The 18,493-nt window shown below is 45.2% G+C and overlaps 1 protein-coding gene across 1 annotated transcript; it reads right to left on the minus strand.

The window, feature by feature from the left end:
* Positions 1 to 645: 645 nt before the first annotated feature.
* LOC140906105 (uncharacterized) lies at positions 646 to 11,440 on the minus strand. Its single transcript, XM_073329612.1, has 3 exons — positions 10,858 to 11,440; positions 10,125 to 10,269; positions 646 to 766 (listed from the first exon to the last, which is right to left on the minus strand). The coding sequence occupies exons 1-3, from the start codon at positions 11,438 to 11,440 to the stop codon at positions 646 to 648; spliced, it is 849 nt and encodes a 282-aa protein (XP_073185713.1).
* Between the last annotated feature and the right edge of the window lie 7,053 nt (positions 11,441 to 18,493).

The raw sequence follows: 18,493 nt of genomic DNA on the forward strand, positions 1-18,493 counted from the left end.
CTATCGATCTATAATATGTGGGAAAATGACAGCATCATATCAATCAACCCACTGAGTGTCAGTAAATGTGAAGAGAAATTTATTTGCTATATGATTAGAAGCATTCTGACATGACATTCCTGCTAGCTCACTCTTTTTGCAGAGTTATTGATGAGTGATGGTGTTTGCAATTGTCCTCCAATAATCACAGATTGCGGGAACCTCATTAGATTAGTTGATCACCAAGGTTAGACGTTGACTCATGCAATGGACATTAAGAGTAGCTGTGTGTTCATGTGAATGAGTTCCTGAGTTCAAGAAAAGCATCCATCCATTTCAATAACTCTGGTGACAACAAAGTCTAAGTTCACCAGTCCACTGAGAAGCACTGTTAAGGTATGCAGATCAGTTATTCTCTTCTCTGTTATGCCTCTTACAAAAACACAGATCTTTATAGATTGAAAGACGTTCTTTCTGGCATTGTGCAAGTGCCTTAAGCAAAGGGTAATTTATTTCTTTATCCCCTCTGCTTGTTGTTTTGTCTGCAATCCACTTGTAAACTTTGAAATGAATAATTTAGTGTGTTGTTATTTCTTGACAAACAGTCATCTGATTTTGAATAGGTTTTTTTATTTTGTGCATTTTTGAACCATATTTTAGAGGATTTTACAACCCCTTCTTATCAACATCAACAAATGCATGAACACTCTTATTCAGTATTCCATCATTCTGAGCAGAGCAATTCTCTAAGATAGGACTGTCATCCCGGCTTCCACAAAATGGTGGTCTGCAATGTCCAGGAACAAGGGTTGTCAGTATAATTTTATATGGGCTCTTTCTGTTTCTCACAATTGATTTGGCTAAGCTGACTGCAAATATAAGATGCTCCATTAGTGTCTATCAGGGAGTTCTTTGCCAACTCTGTGTTCTTGTTCATCATATGCTGTTTTATTGTGATCTGAAAGTATATAGGACTGTAAGGTTTTTTTTCACTAATATCCGAATTTCTGTGAATCATGAGACAACAGAAAAGCTGTACAGATATTCAACTGATGATGAGCATGATGAAGATAGTGTTTTTCTGTAGTGTCTCTAGCACTGATGATGGAGTGAGGCACAACAAATGTGCAGTCTGGTACCCATATGTGCAGAAAAACATCTTGGCATTCAAGAACCCTTGAAGACAGCGCTCAGATAGGTGTTAATGGAGAAGGCCCAACAGAGAGTTACAGTGCTGGTAATGCAGCAGATGTAGATGGGGTGTAATTATGAACCATATTGCAGTAGAACCCAAAGACCCTCATTGGGATTGCCCAGAACAGACATATACGGGCACGGTTTCTGCCCCCAAAAGCTTGCTATTTAACTAAAGTCAAGATGAAACAAGTGAGAAACAATACAAAGGATGAGGGGAGGGAGGACAGCCTAGGGTAACAGTAATAAGTAAGACAAGCTTATGGCTTTACATAAGCTTCCTCTGTTCACAGTTAAATAGTATTGAATGTTTTAAGCATTATATTTTAGAGAAATTGGCAATTTAGGAATTCCCTGTCAACCCATAACCCTCTGTTCTCCCATCTTACACACAGTCCATCCTGGAAAGAGCAATTCAGCGTGCTCTGGCTATTATTTTTATATTATTTTATTGATTAACTTATTTCTAGAAACAACAGTTGTTAAAGAAGGATGAAACGTTGGAGTAGGTAAATTATGAGATGCCATCGTGCAGAAGCAGCTGAAGATGGGATAAACCAAGAGGATAATTCATGTACTGAAACAGGAGCAGATGTTAATAGAGACAGCTTGTCTGGTTGTTTGGATGATGATTCTGTAGCCTGTATTGACGGGGCAAGATTGTCAGACAGACTGTATGTGAAGTTCAGTGTTGCCTGTCTTAATCAGTTGTTAGAGGGAGGTGACGTTTTGTTGCGTGCAATTGTGAACTCAATTTTTTTAAATGGTTTAGAATGAACCACAACTATATTACCCAGCAGTGTCCTTCTCGAAAATGAAAAATCCAGTTGAAATATTATTTCCCTTTTATAAACAAAGAGTGACAGGAAGCCAGACTCCAGGATTCTGTGTCCTGTGCAGAGTTATTCTGCTGACTCACCCTGTCAGCAAGACTAGGAGGGGCTTATGAGGAGCTTAACAAGGAAGGATAGTCCCTCTGGATAAAATGCTACGTAGACAGGTCATTCAAGAAAAAGCACTAACAGCCAACATATTTTGGGAGAGAAGCTTCCTCAGATCGTAGCCTATATGGTGATTTTACATCTAGATGGGGAAAAAAATAAGTAGTGTCCGCCTGGCTTACACCAACACTCAAATTTACAACTTTCAGCTGAAATATTAAATTAATACATAAAAAAACTCACTTGAAAATGAAACATCCAGGTGCATAACTAGAAGTAGTTTTTTAAAATAATCAGAAGTGCCCCTTATCTTGTATGAAGCCCAAGGCTATTAGGGAATCCATGAGTTTTTTTGCAGACAGCTCAAGACCAAAGAACATCCCTAACAGAAGAATGATAAAGTTCATGAGTTGAAACTCAGAGAATGTCCTCTCCCCGCCATGGATTTTCCCCAGGTGTTAGGAAAACCTGGGCCCTCAGATTTTACTCAGTCCTTCTTCAGGCTCAACTCCCATTGACTTCAATAGTTTTGTCCGTAGAAGGAGCTCAGATCTGAATCGTTGTTAATTTTCTACTGTTAAAATACATTTTTCTGAAGTAAACAACTGATTTCAATGGCAGAAATTTGCCCCAATGGGCCAAATTAATTCTTGGTGTAAATGCATTGAACTCAGTCAAAGAGTCTCATACTTGAGTCTTGCCCTCTGAGTATGTTTTAAGAGAAACGTATTGAGCCATTTTAGGGCATTTCCATGTACCTCTGCTGTTTCTTGGAGGGAGAACTGTAGATTGTGGTTATCGAATACTAAAGACAGGTCAAATAGAATGAATATTGATGTATTTTGCCACTCTGTGCAAAGAAAGAGGTCATACACTAGTGCAACAAGTTCTGTCTCTGTACCTTACTCCTGGGAGAATTCTGTGCCACTGCACAAGTGCAGAATTAATGTCCCCCACAGATTCCCCCCCCCCCCAACAGAATAACTGATTCTGACAGGGAGGCAAAGGAAAGCCGTGAGAGGGGTCATGCTGCAATTACACCCTTTGACCACCAGGGGCTGATGTGGTGCCAGAAGAGAGGACAGCTGACATACAGGCTGGAACATCCACCTGTGGAGAGGGAGGGGGCAGAGGGTGCCTTCCTCATAGCACTCTGCCTGCATAGCAGGTGAGAAGACACGAGATATGGGGGGATGGAACACAGGGATAGTGCTGAGGGATAGTGGCGGGGACAGGAGCTAGTGGGGTGACAACATTGAATTAGGGCTGAATGAGAGTGGGGGTGCAGGACACATGGGGATGGGGCAGCTATGCCTGGATGAATGGGAAGTGGGGGTGCAGGGACACACGGGGATGGGACAGATATGCCAGACAAAATTGGAGATGCAAGGGGTCAATCAGGGTCTGCTTGGGGGAGGCTCTCCAACTCCCAAACAATTCTTCCCCCGTCCAAAAAAAACCTGTTCCAGACTTCTACCGACACCCAACAACTTGTTCACTCCCAGGCTCCTTCCCAGCAATTACTTCCCTTTCCCTCAGGTCCATTTCCTCTGAGTGCCCTAAGCCTTTGCACTGCTTCTACGAGATGAGGGAAACTAGTTTTTGTATTGTAGTTTAAATTAATTATTACTCAAAGTTCTATATTAACATGCCTAGTAAGAAATCTTTGTAAAAAAAAAAAAACATTTCCTGAATCTTTTTTTTGTTGTCTGTATTGTTACAGACATACTTGCTGACAGGTATTTTGAAATAAATTACCAAAATAATTGAAACTGGCATGATTATATTGTGTTACTTTGACAAAGAAAATATGCAGAATTTTAAAATATTGTGTGCAGAACTTTTAATTTTTTTGGTGCATAATTTTAATTTTTTGGGTGCAGAATTCCCCAGGCGTAGTACCATGTTCTAGCCTGAACCTGGACTCTGATGGTTTGGAGACCTTTATTTTTTTCACCCTTTGGTCAGTTTCTTTTGCTTAGCTGCTTAGGGGAAGGAAGGTTTGACAGAGTGGCAACTGACAAGGTCACCTGCACTGAGTGATGGGTTTCTTCAGCACAGGCTGGGCTATTGAATACTTGATTTTGTATATGTGTGTGCGTTTGTACATTTTACACTACTTGGTCAATGAAAACATATAGCCAGTTTCACTTTTGTTTATAATCTGTTTCTAACCAATTTTACTTGTTGGCACTAGAGCAATGTTGCAAACACTGCAGAGGAATGTTCCAGATGCATTTATATATATTTTTATGATGCTTCTCATTAGCATTGAATCCACACAAACTGTTTAAATTGAAATTTTAAAAAATCACAGTGTTTTTGTTGATCCTAGATTTTGTAAAACTCTGTTTCTACAAAACCTAAATTTTGGTCCTAATCTGAGAATCATATTGGACCCCTCTCTCTTTTCATCCTACATTAAAGCTGTTGCCAACCCTGCTCTATCTGTTCTTCCATTAAAACACCTCCAATATCTGTCCTTCCTTTTCCTCATGACTCCTAAACTCCTGTCTGTGCCTGGGTCATTTTGATTTAATTTCTGTAATGTCCTCCTCTCCACCCTCCTTGCTGCTTCTTCTCACTTTCCTGGAGTGCATCCAAAATCTGGTTGCTAACATCTTTTTCCTCACTTGCTGTTACTTAATTCCTCCACTGGTAATCTTCTCCCATTCTTCTCTTTGTGCCTTCTTCTAAACTACCGCTTATGTTTGGAGTAGCCTTCCACTTCCTGGGTGCCAGCCAGCCATCTTCTTGTCATTCAAATTCTTTATTATGTAAGCGGGGGAATAGTCCTGCTATTGTGGGGAACTTTCCTGGCTTCTGCACTACCCCGGTGAAGTGGGCTAGCTAAAGGATCTGAGTCCTTGCTCCTACTTCCTTTATCCAGTGGCCTCCCTGCCCTTGATGACTCCCCTTCCACTCTCCTGTCTGGCAGAGTCCTCGTAACCCCAACTAGGCTGGGCCCAGGATTCCTGGGGTGCTCTACCCCCAACCCTGCTGTGGTAACCTAGGACAGGGGCTAGGGTGTCCCCACTCCAGGGTACTCTCTCTGCACTGGGCACTTCTCTGACCCACTGACCATTACATAAAAGTTAAAGCAAGTGCAAGTTATTTAATCAACAATCAATTTTAAAAAGAATAAGGAAAAATGGGAAAGGTTAAAGGAAACACATCAACCCGCTCTGTGGCAGGGAACATCACAACCAATGTCTCTGGAATGTGAGGGCAGTTCACAGTCTGTTTCTTGTAAGTCCCAGGCTTTCTTCTCAGGCCCTGGCTTTGGTGCAGGGATGCTGTAGGTAGGACACTTGCTCTGGTGGCGGCCACACGCTCTCAGGCTCTAAGTGGTAGGACCCTTCTCTCCAGTGTCGCCCCTGCCCTGTTGGGATTACGATCCAAGCCTGGCCTGCAGAGCCTCTTGGCTGAGGTGTCTTCCTGTGCTGGGCCTGGTGCCCAGGGTCCCCCTCGGTCTTCCCAGCCGCTCACCGCACCCAGCTCCGGACTGCTCCAGCCCTAGCTCCACCACTCTGTCTCTGCTGCTCTGCCTCCAGCTCCCTGGGCTGCTTCTTTGACCCCTCTGGCTCTGGTTGCTGCAGCTCTGCTCCCAGGACAGGTCTGCTCTGCAGGCTGCTTCTGTGACTCTGCTCCCAGCACTGACCTGCTTCGTGGGCTGCTTTCCTGGCCCCTCTGCCTCTGGTTGCTGCAGCTCTGCTCCCAGGGCAGGTCTGCTCTCTTTGGGCTGTGCTTCTAGCTTTGGGGCTACAGCTCTGCTCCCAGGACAGGGTGTGCTCTCGCTGGGCTGCTTTTCTGGTCCCTCTGGATCTGGCACAGCTCTGCTCCCCAGCTTAGCTTGAGCCCCTGCTTTCTCCTTAGCTTGGCCCCACTCTGTCTGACCCAGGCAAATCCAGCTCACACGGAGGACGGGACCTCCCTGGCCTCCTGACTCTCTGATTAGCCTGCTTGCCCTGTCATTCAGGCTGACCTGGAGCTTTGGCCTCTCCCCATTGTTCCTGGGGACTGTCAGTCTCAGGATCCTGATTCCCCATCGACCCTTCCCCCTTTTTAGTACTGGGAGCTAGCAACTAAAACACCCCAACTGAATGTTAGTAAGGGGGCAACAGTCCCTTACACTTAGAACACATCCTCTGTAAACTCATGCAAGTGATAACTTCTCCTAAAGTAAGAAATATGTATTATAAACTGTTGTCTGGCCATGCTGGAAGAAATACAACAGGCAATGGATGTGGTTTAATTAGACCACAACTTTATTCACTTAAAATACCTCTGAGCACCTGGCAATAAATTGTACAGTGGAGGTCACTATCCTTTTCTTAATCATTTCCAAGTAATCCCTGACCAGGTCCCAGACATCCTGCTGCTGAGACCCCACTACGAACCCCACTTCTGAGGGTTAAGGGGGGTTGTAAAAGGAGGGGGGTTGACTCCCTGCTTTAACAGATGTAGGAGCCCCAATCCCCATTGCTCAGCTCCCTTAAGGGATATTTTCCCTTAAATCCTCTGCCAATCCTTTTAGCTGATAACCAGACCCCTTCCACACCAAATACATTCACTGGACATCTGCCACAAGTTTTATATATTAAGTTGCGACATGATAACCTAATCTTCTGCCCCACCCCACATGGTCCCAAACCTGTTGTGGGGAAGGTGAAAAAACAGGCCCTGCCTTGGCTAATTTGGCAGTGAAGGAAAAATTCTTTCTCAGTCACCAAAGAAATAGGGGTGATTAGCATAAAGCCCACAGATGATTATGAAGGGACCCGCTCCTCTCTCAGATTTCCTGGGTGGGAGAATGGGTGCTGCCAGCCCAATCCAGATCAGAGAGGGCTTCTTCAGAGCTGCAGCCCACTCTTCTATTCAGCTGGAAGGGCCATGACCCCCATACCTCTTCCAGCCACTTCCTCCTCTTCACTGCTGTATCCAGTAAACTTTCCCCTTCCTCCCGCTCTGCTACCAGTTGCACAGGGAGCTCTGAAAGGGGAAACAACCCCTTTCCTTCTGGTCAGCGGAACAAGGACCCACTGTGTACAGTTGTGGTGAGCACAACTCCTCAGAGACAAACAAAATGTAACAATCAAGATGTGCAATACATAACTTACGTGATCAGCTCCTCCTAGAAACACTTCCGCACCCAGCAATATGCCCTCTCTTTGTTTCCTCTTGTGTCCCATTTCCTTCTACATTCCATGCCCTGTTGTCATTTTCATTGTCAATCTAACTTAGACCCTGCTGCTGGGGATAGGTGTACTAGTGAGGATCCTTACACCCAGACAGAGGGTATGTCTACACTACGAAATTAGGTCGAATTTATAGAAGTCGGTTTTTTTGAAATCGGTTTTATATATTCGAGTGTGTGTGTCCCCACAGAAAATGCTCTAAGTGCATTAAGTGCATTAACTCGGCGGAGCGCTTCCACAGTACCGAGGCAAGCATCGACTTCCGGAGCGTTGCACTGTGGGTAGCTATCCCACAGTTCCCGCAGTCTCCGCTGCCCATTGGAATTCTGGGTTGATATCCCAATGCCTGATGGGGCTAAAACATTGTCGCGGGTGGTTCTGGGTACATATCGTCAGGACCCCGTTCCCACCCTCCCTCCCCCCGTGAAAGCAAGGGCAGACAATCATTTCGCGCCTTTTTTGTCTGCTGCCAGCCAAAGATGTAAAGGATAGATGGAGTGGGTCAGAACAAGAAATAGACCAGATTTGTTTTGTACTCATTTTCCTCCTCCCCTGTCTAGATCACACTGCAGTCAGTCACAGAGAAGGCGCAGCGAGGTTAATCTAGCCATGTATCAATCAGAGGCCAGGCTAACCTCCTTGTTCCAATAACAACGATAACTTTGGTGCACCATTTCTTATTGGAACCCTCCGTGCAGTCCTGCCTGAAATACTCCTTGATGTACAGGCACACCCTTTGTTGATTTTAGCTCCCTGAAGCCAACCCTGTAAGCCGTGTCGTCAGTCGCCCCTCCCTCCGTCAGAGCAACGGCAGACAATCGTTCCGCGCCTTTTTTCTGTGCGGACGCCATACCAAGGCAAGCATGGAGGCCGCTGAGCTCATTTTGGCAATTAGGAGCACATCAACCACCACACGCATTATCCAGCAGTATATGCAGCACCAGAACATGGCAACGCGATACCGGGCGAGGAGGCGACGTCAGCGTGGTCCCGTGAGTGATCAGGACATGGACACAGATTTCTCTGAAAGCATGGGCCCTGCCAATGCATGCATCATGGTGCTAATGGGGCAGGTTCATGCTGTGGAACGCCGATTCTGGGCTCGGGAAACAAGCACAGACTGGTGGGACCGCATAGTGTTGCAGGTCTGGGACGATTCCCAGTGGCTGCGAAACTTTCGCATGCGTAAGGGCACTTTCATGGAACTTTGTGACTTGCTTTCCCCTGCCCTGAAGCGCATGAATACCAGGATGAGAGCAGCCCTCACAGTTGAGAAGCGAGTGGCGATAGCCCTGTGGAAGCTTGCAACGCCAGACAGCTACCGGTCAGTTGGGAATCAATTTGGAGTGGGCAAATCTACTGTGGGGGCTGCTGTGATGCAAGTAGCTCACGCAATCAAAGATCTGCTGATATCAAGGGTAGTGACCCTGGGAAATGTGCAGGTCATAGTGGATGGCTTTGCTGCAATGGGATTCCCTAACTGTGGTGGGGCTATAGACGGAACCCATATCCCTATCTTGGCACCAGAGCACCAAGCCGGCGAGTACATAAACCGCAAGGGGTACTTTTCGATAGTGCTGCAAGCTCTGGTGGATCACAAGGGACGTTTCACCAACATCAACGTGGGATGGCCGGGAAAGGTGCATGACGCTCGCATCTTCAGGAACTCTGGTCTGTTTCAAAAGCTGCAGGAAGGGACTTTCTTCCCAGACCAGAAAATAACTGTTGGGGATGTTGAAATGCCTATATGTATCCTTGGGGACCCAGCCTACCCCTTAATGCCATGGCTCATGAAGCCGTACACAGGCAGCCTGGACAGTGGTCAGGAGCTGTTCAACTACAGGCTGAGCAAGTGCAGAATGGTGGTAGAATGTGCATTTGGACGTTTAAAGGCGCGCTGGCGCAGTTTACTGACTCGCTTAGACCTCAGCGAAACCAATATTCCCACTGTTATTACTGCTTGCTGTGTGCTCCACAATATCTGTGAGAGTAAGGGGGAGACGTTTATGGTGGGGTGGGAGGCTGAGGCAAATCGCCTAGCTGCTGGTTACGTGCAGCGAGACACCAGGGCGGTTAGAAGAGCTCAGGAGGGCGCGGTACGCATCAGAGAAGCTTTGAAAACCAGTTTCATGACTGGCCAGGCTACAGTGTGAAAGTTCTGTTTGTTTCTCCTTGATGAAACCCCCCGCCCCTTGGTTCACTCTACTTCCCTGTAAGCTAACCACCCTCCCCTCCTCCCTTTAATCACGGCTTGCAGAGGCAATAAAGTCATTGCTGCTTCACAGTCATGCATTCGTTATTCATTCATCACACAAATAGGGAGATGACTACCAAGGTATCCCAGGAGGGGTGGTGGAGGAGGGAAGGAAAATGCCACACAGCACTTTAAGCACAGCACTTTAAAAGTTTACAACTTTAAAATTTATTGAATGACAGCCTTCTTTTTTTTGGGCAATCCTCTGTTGTGGAGTGGCTGGTTGGCCGGAGGCCCCCCCACCGCGTTCTTGGGCGTCTGGGTGTGGAGGCTATGGAACTTGGGGAGGAGGGCGGTTGGTTACAGAGGGGCAGCAGTGGCAGTCTGTGCTCCAGCTGCCTTTGCTGCAGCTCAACCATACACTGGAGCATTCTGGTTTGGTCCTGCAGCAGCCTCAGCATTGAATCCTGCCTCCTCTCATCACGCTGCTGCCACATTTGAGCTTCAGCCCTGTCTTCAGCCCGCCACTTACTCTCTTCAGCCCGCCACTTACTCTCTTCAGCCCTCCACCTCTCCTCCCGGTCATTTTGTGCTTTCCTGCACTCTGACATTATTTGCCTCCACGCATTCGTCTGTGCTCTGTCAGTGTGGGAGGACAGCATGAGTTCGGAGAACATTTCATCGCGAGTGCGTTTTTTTTTCTTTCTAAGCTTCACTAGCCTCTGGGAAGGAGAAGATCCTGTGATCATTGAAACACATGCAGCTGGTGGAGAAAAAAAAAGGGACAGCGGTATTTAAAAAGACACATTTTATAAAACAGTCGCTACAGTCTTTCAGGGTAAACCTTGCTGTTAACATTACATACATAGCACATGTGCTTTCGTTACAAGGTCGCATTTTGCCTCCTCCCACCGTGTGACTACCCCCTCAACCTTCCCCCCTCCCTGTGGCTAACAGCGGGGAACATTTCTGTTCAGCCACAGGCAAACAGCCCAGCAGGAATGGGCTATACTGAGTGTCCCTGAAGAAAAGCACCCTATTTCAACCAGGTGACCATGAATTATATCTCACTCTCCTGAGGATAACACAGAGAGAGAAAGAACGGATTTTGGTTGAATGCCAGCAAACATACACTGCAATGCTTTGTTCTACAGTGATTCCCGAGTATGTGTTACTGGCCTGGAGTGATAAAAGTGTCCTACCATGAAGGACGCAATAAGGCTGCCCTCCCCAGAAACCTTTTGCAAAGGCTTTAGGACTACATCTAGGAGAACCGCAAATGCCAGGGCAAAGTAATCCTTTCACATGCTTGCTTTTAAACCATGTATAGCATTTTAAAAGGTACACTCACCAGAGGTCCCTTCTCCGCCTGCTGGGTCCAGGAGGCAGCCTTGGGTGGGTTCGGGGGGTACTGGCTCCAGGTCTAGGGTGAGAAACAGTTCCTGGCTGTCGGGAAAACCGGTTTCTCCGCTTGCTTGCTGTGAGCTATCTACAACCTCCTCCTCCTCCTCATCTTCTTCGTCCCCAAAACCTGCTTCCGTATTGCCTCCATCTCCATTGAAGGAGTCAAACAACACGGCTGGGGTAGTGGTGGCTGAACCCCCTAAAATGGCATGCAGCTCATCATAGAAGCGGCATGTTTGGGGCTCTGACCCAGAGCGGCTGTTCGCCTCTCTGGTTTTCTGGTAGGCTTGCCTCAGCTCCTTCAGTTTCACGCGGCACTGCTTCGGGTCCCTGTTATGGCCTCTGTCCTTCATGCCCTGGGAGATTTTCACAAAGGTTTTGGCATTTCGAAAACTGGAACGGAGTTCTGATAGCACGGATTCCTCTCCCCAAACAGCGATCAGATCCCGTACCTCCCGTTCGGTCCATGCTGGAGCTCTTTTGCGATTCTGGGACTCCATCATGGTCACCTGTGCTGATGAGCTCTGCATGGTCACCTGCAGCTTGCCACGCTGGCCAAACAGGAAATGAGATTCAAAAGTTCGCGGTTCTTTTCCTGTCTACCTGGCCAGTGCATCTGAGTTGAGAGTGCTGTCCAGAGCGGTCATAATGGAGCACTCTGGGATAGCTCCCGGAGGCCAATACCATCGAATTGTGTCCACAGTACCCCAAATTCGAGCTGGGAACGTCGATTTAAGCGCTAATCCACTTGTCAGGGGTGGAGTAAGGAAATCGATTTTAAGAGCCCTTTAAGTCGAAATAAAGGGCTTCACTGTGTGGACGGGTGCAGGTTTACATCGATTTAACGCTGCTAAATTCGACCTAAAGTCCTAGTGTAGACCAGGGCAGAGTCTCACTGATGTGAATCTGACTCCATGATTCTGTAAAGGTCTGTACTACCACATCTATTTGCCATTTCTGGGCCTTAAGCTGAAAGCTCCTCAGGGCTCTGATGTTTATATGTGAAGTATCATACATACCTATGGCACTACATAAATAATATTAATAGATTCAATTAGATAGCCTTCAGAGGTTAAACTTCATTCCACTCATTTTGCTTCAGTGGAAATCAGGTGTTTCTATGTGCCAACCATGGCATAGACACCAAGAAAATGGAGCTGAAAACTATTGTTAGAATTCATGAGCATCAGCTTGCATTTTCAACAGTGTAGTCTAATTTGCCTGTTTAATTTATACCAGTGTGTGTTTACATATATGACTAACTATGTGTATGCTTTAAAAACCTTACTTATTTGTATTTGTACCTAATTTTGTGTTTCTCAGAATTTTTCTGTCCTTTCATATTGCTTTATGGTGTGTTGCTTGAGTCTATTCTCTGTAAGTGTGAACAGTCAGGAGGAAAGTTCACAGCAGGTTGATGGCCTGGAGACTAAAAGTCTGTCTAAGGACATTTCAAAGTTGTAAAGGTATTATTCTCACACGTACTTATTTCTCAGAGGGTGTGAACAACAGCAACTCATCAAGCTGGTGTAGTGTGAAATAGTTTTCTGTGAAATGATGTGCAGACATATGCAGAAAGCCACATGGATTGTACATGCACAGACTCCATCCCTTATTTATGAGCACTGGAATTCTTGCTACTAAAAGAGCTAGGCAGGAAGATTGGGGCATCCAACATTTTAATTACTCATACGACTATGTTGTCTTTTCTCTACATGCTACTAGGGGGGAAAAGTGCTATTCTGTCCTGGTGCTTTGGTAGTAGCCTTCTGTACTGCAGCACAAGAGACCTTAGTCTGGAAATGACCCTGGGAGTCTCACTGCTTGGGTCATTAGCACACAGGCCTATTACAAAAATTCCTAGAGATTCACTGGCCACAGATTTTGAACATGATGATCACTTGCATTTTAATCCTGACATTCTGAAGGGCAGAAGAGTGGTTGGGGACAGAGGAGGGGGCAGTAAATTCTTTGTCTCCCTGTACTAAAGACATGAGAGAATGGTACAAGGCTGTGGATACAGTTACTGCTGGATATTGAGGTATTATGTTCTTTATTTTACTTTACCTATTTTTAATATGTATATTATGGAGGTATTAGTAGTGACTTTGTAGTTAGGATACACTGCGATTTCCTCCCAAAGCAGAACTAAAATCATTATGTTTCATATTTTAATGCTTGAATTTAGTCTCCAAATGTGGCACACTAAATGGTCAGGTGACAATTGAATTTTCTGTAGAATTGTTCAAGGAGAGTATTTACTAAGTTTTGCAAAGTTTAACATTTAAAAACATTCTTTTACCAAAAACATGCCCTCATTTTTTCAAATTTTTTGGAGTCCTTTAACTGAATAACGAAATTCTGTCACTTATGTATTCGGATAACATTGTGAATGTAAGGCACTTCTGAACTTTTTAAAAGTAAGCACCCACTGTTTCCTTTTTTCTAGAAAACCTAGGTGCTTAGTTTAGGTGGTAGAACTGTTCAGATCCATCATCTAATTCCTTGTCTGACTAAATCAAAAATGAAAAGGTTCATGGATTTTTATTTCTGCTTTTCATTGAAATGTTTTGTTTAAATTTTCCAACCAGCTCTACTAGAAATTCAGGGGAACATATGATGTTGAATTCCTGAAAGAGGAGCTCCTGAATGTCCCATCCCTGCCAGCTCTTGTTGGGTAGTTATTGGTATCTTATATAGCAGTGTTCCTCAACCTATTTATCATTGTGGGCCGCATATGCCGCACAATGTGTTACTGGGCTGCAGGTTGAGAAATACAGTGCCCCCCCAAGTCCTCCACAGACCTCTATACCCAGCCCCCCTGCCCAGAGACCCCTCCACAGAGTGGGACCAGGAGCAGAGCCACGGGCAGCCAGGTGGCTGGGCATCTGGGGCCCTGGACCCTGCCACACCAGGTGGCCTAGTCCCTGAACCCTGCCCCCACACCGGGCAGCCTGGAACCCAGACCCTGCCACATGCACCAGGTGGCCTTTAGCACGCAGCTGGGCTGCAGCTGTGTGCTATTTGGGCCATGGGTTGAGAACCACTGTTATATAGCGATAAATTCAGAAATAAAATTTAAGAACTACTGGCATTTAGTAGGGAAGAAAAAGTATTCCACTGTACTAATTTATATATTTGACATTCGATGACAGTTGGCACTCAACATAGTTTTGCTTACCTTTATCATGTTACTTTGTTAAACACTGAATATTCAAACAATCTTTGTTTCAAATTTGATTCCTACCAGTGATCTCCCCTTGCATTTCTTGGCTGTTTTGTGCCGGAATCTCAGCCTGGCTTTGTTGGATTTTGTATTTATTTTTTGCAGTCTTCATGGCTGTGTATTCCCTCCTACCACATGTTCTGCTGTGCAGTCTACCCACCCCTTTTACATGGTCTCAGGTGGAAAAACTGAAGTGAGAGCATTTTGATCAAGACAATTCTGAATGCTGAAGAAGTTTAAACAAAGCTGCTGTGCCACAGAACATAATGGAAACCAGTGTGTTGAAAACCTTAACTCCAGGCTTTAGCCACTTTCTCATGTCGTTTGATGAGCTCCATCTTGCAGTTTTTATCCATTTATGTGCATGTCACTCTGGAGTTGCTCAGTCCATATGATGTCCATAACAAGTTCAGTTTCTTGTTCTCAAGGGCTCAGTAAAGGAAATGAAACCAAGCTAGAAAAGGCAATTCGAGACCTTAAAGATGCTGATGTCTGGGGTTCTATCCACTCTCTCTGATAGCTTATCATACATGTCTATTGGGATGCATTCTACAGCGATGGTCTTATTGGTCCTCTAATCGTCCAGGATACTAGGATACTGATAAGCTTCACTTATCACTGGCACTTCAGTGAATATTCTGTGATTGGTACCGCTTTCAAGATAAATTAATAGGCAGTTCTGTTTGAGACTAAAACAACTAATGCAGAACAAGACAGACATGGCCCAGGTACTGTCACTGCTTGAAGGAATGGAAGTTCGCATCTCCTGCTAGAGCAGTGGTTCTCAAACTATGGGGCGGGCCTCCCAAGGTAGCCCTGGGAATGTGTCCAGGGAAGTCAGCTGTGTGCTTTTATTTTTTAAGAGCTCTGGCTGTCAGCCCTGTGTGGCTGGAGTTTGTGCAAAAGGGCCGTGCACACCCGTAAGGTGGGGATAAAGAGGAAAATGGAGCCCTGCGGCTCGGGTGCTGTCTCCTCGCCCATCCCTCACCAGGAAGCAGCCCAGGCTTGGGCTCTCCCCCGCCACCAATCCTCCAATTAGAGGCAGTGGGACTCCAGCTGTCAGCCCCGCGGTGATGGCAGCAGCACGGAAGTAAGGGTGGCAATGGGGCGCTGAGACTGCTGTGAAAAGAGATATTGACGAATATCACTTTTCACATTGCCACCCTTCCTTCTGTGCTGTGCTGGCATGGCGCTGCCTTCAGAACTAGGCACCCAGCCAGCATCTGCTGCTCTCCCCTCTGCCGTCAGAGATGGGTGGCAGTATATGTCCTTGTGGGAGAGGGGTGCAAACAACAACAGACACAAAGAAAGGGGACGCGATGAAGTTTGAGAACCACTGTCCTAGAGTGTTTGTGCCCTTCCAATCCAGACCAAGAAAATGAAACAAAGCTTGAAAAAAACATGCCATGAAACTCCTCTGGTCTCAGTCCTGCCTGTGTGTGATTGGTCACTTAAGTTAGATATTGCTTCTGTTCTATGACTAGATCAGCACAATTTGATAAAGATGGGGCATATACTTCTAGAGCAAGAAAAACTGCAATTCCTAAAACATTTGTGTGACTTTACACTCCATAAGCTTTATGGAAATAAGACAACAGGCCATCAGCCTTGATGGGCCATTAGGAAGAAACAATAAGACTTTCAAGATACTAATTTCTCTCCCTCCTGAGAGGCGTCCTGGGACTTTATTGTGGCACTATTAACTCATGTGTTCATGTCACCTGGTACTAAACACCATCTTGGACTTCTAGTAATTTTCCACTAAAAGGAGGGGGAGATCAAGGTTGGGAAACAAAAGATTCCTGCCTTATATAAATCTTATTTAAGGCTGGGGAGTAAGTTGATCTAGGTTCACTCTTCACTGAATTCCCACCCAGAATGACTGCTGAAAACACCTAAGGATTCAAGGAACAAGGACAAAGGGAAGCGGGAAGGAGTACTGAAAAGGAATCTGGTCTGTGAATAAGATACCTGAAGATTTAAGCTTCAGCAGGGTAGCCAACCTTCAAGATTTTCTGCAACCTGCTCAAAATCAACGTTTAGGGTGAGAAATGACTACTTGTAACCAGTTTCTTTAAGATCTTAAGCTTCGTATGCTTGTTTTGTTTTATTTGCTTATTAATCTGCTTTGTTCTGTTTGCTATCCCTTATAATCACTTAAACCTTACCTTTTATAGTTAAAAAACTTGTTTTTTAGTTTATTCCAAAACCCAGTTTGTGCAATTCATATCAGGGGCGGGGGGAGGAGGGGCAAAAAGCTGTGCATACCTCTCCCCATTGAGGGAAAGGGTAAATTTTTATGAGCTTGCGCTGTGCAGATCTTTCTATACAGCACAAGACAATATTATTTTGGGTTTACTCCCCAAAGTGGGTGTGCAATTTCCTAGCTGAATCTTCCCATAGAGAGCTGCTCGCAGACTCTATGTGATTCTACAGCTGGTGTGTCCCTACTTGTGTGTGTCCCTACCAGAGACCAGCGAGCCTGATTCAGCAAAACAGGGAGAGGGAGCCCAGGCTAGTGGAGCAGGCTGGCTAAGTGAAACCCCAGTATATCAGGTGGCATCCTGTATGGAGGGATCCAACCCTTCACAATCTGTGTGGAGAAAATCGCTTTCTCATGAATGTTCATGAAGGGAACAAAAAAGGTGCTGATATTGACAAATCAGGGAGATATAGAATTTTTGCTAAAATGTTCATAAATTAGATTTCCCACTGTCCTCCTAGCTCTGATGTAGGTATTACCATTTGTCTGGAAAATTAAGAAGGAGGAAAAGGCTTAACTAGTTTTAAAATGGAGCTTGATATATTTAGGAATGGGATTATATGACGAGGTTGTCTGTGATACCAGGGGACTGGACTTGATGACCCAGGAGGTCCCTTCAGATTCTATGCCCCCGTTCCTGTGTGTAATCTGGGTGGATTGGATGCAAAAAGGAGATAAATTCAGATGGGTGAGTTTCATTTTTCAGGTGCAATTTGTATCTCAGAATTTGCCCCGACGATTCAACTGAGCACATGGATCAGAGAAGTTGCACCTTTTGTGACTACCTGACTTGTGACAACAGAAGAAAAAGTACTCTGACTTCTGCCTGCAAAAATGTAAGTGCAGTTTTTGTGACTGTAATTTACAGACTCAAACGTGGAGGCTGGATTTTAGTTCAAATGAAAATATATCCCCTGGTGCACAAAGATTTTAAATTGAATGCAACCCTTATAATTAAGGGTTTCAGAGTAACAGCCGTGTTAGTCTGTATTCGCAAAAAGAAAAGGAGTACTTGTGGCACCTTAGAGACTAACCAATTTATCTGAGCATAAGCTTTTGTGAGCTACAGCTCACTTCATCGGATGCATACTGTGGAAAGTGTAGAAGATCTTTTTATATACACACAAAGCATGAAAAAATACCTCCCCCCACCCCACTCTCCTGCTGGTAATAGCTTATCTAAAGTGACCACTCTCCTTACAATGTGTATGATAATCAAGGTGGGCCATTTCCGGGACAAATCCAGGGTTTAACAAGAACGTCTGAGGAGGGGGGGGTAGGAAAAACAAGGGGAAATAGGTTACCTTGCATAATGACTTAGCCACTCCCAGTCTCTATTCAAGCCTAAGTTAATTGTATCCAATTTGCAAATGAATTCCAATTCAACAGTTTCTCGCTGGAGTCTGGATTTGAAGTTTTTTTGTTGTAATATCGCAACTTTCATGTCTGTAATCGCATGACCAGAGAGATTGAAGTGTTCTCCGACTGATTTATGAATGTTATAATTCTTGACATCTGATTTGTGTCCATTTATTCTTTTATGTAGAGACTGTCCAGTTTGACCAATGTACATGGCAGAGGGGCATTGCTGGCGCATGATGGCATATATCACATTGGTGGATGTGCAGGTGAACGAGCCTCTGATAGTGTGGCTGATGTTATTAGGCCCTGAATAGATATGTGGGCACAGTTGGCAATGGGCTTTGTTGCAAGGATAGGTTCCTGGGTTAGTGGTTCTGTTGTGTGATATGTGGTTGCTGGTGAGCATTTGCTTCAGGTTGGGGGGCTGTCTGTAGGCAAGGACTGGCCTGTCTCCCAAGATTTGTGAGAGTGTTGGGTCATCTTTCAGGATAGGTTGTAGATCCTTAATAATGCGTTGGAGGGGTTTTAGTTGGGGGCTGAAGGTGACGGCTAGTGGCGTTCTGTTATTTTCTTTGTTAGGCCTGTCCTGTAGTAGGTGACCAGCCGGAGAACACTTCAATCTTCTGGTCACGCGATTACAGACATGAAAGTTGCGATATTACAACAAAAAAACTTCAAATCCAGACTCCAGCGAGAAACTGTTGAATTGGAATTCATTTGCAAATTGGATAC

This window comes from Lepidochelys kempii, chromosome 2 (genome assembly GCF_965140265.1).
Source record: "Lepidochelys kempii isolate rLepKem1 chromosome 2, rLepKem1.hap2, whole genome shotgun sequence".
Lineage (NCBI taxonomy): Eukaryota > Metazoa > Chordata > Testudines > Cheloniidae > Lepidochelys > Lepidochelys kempii.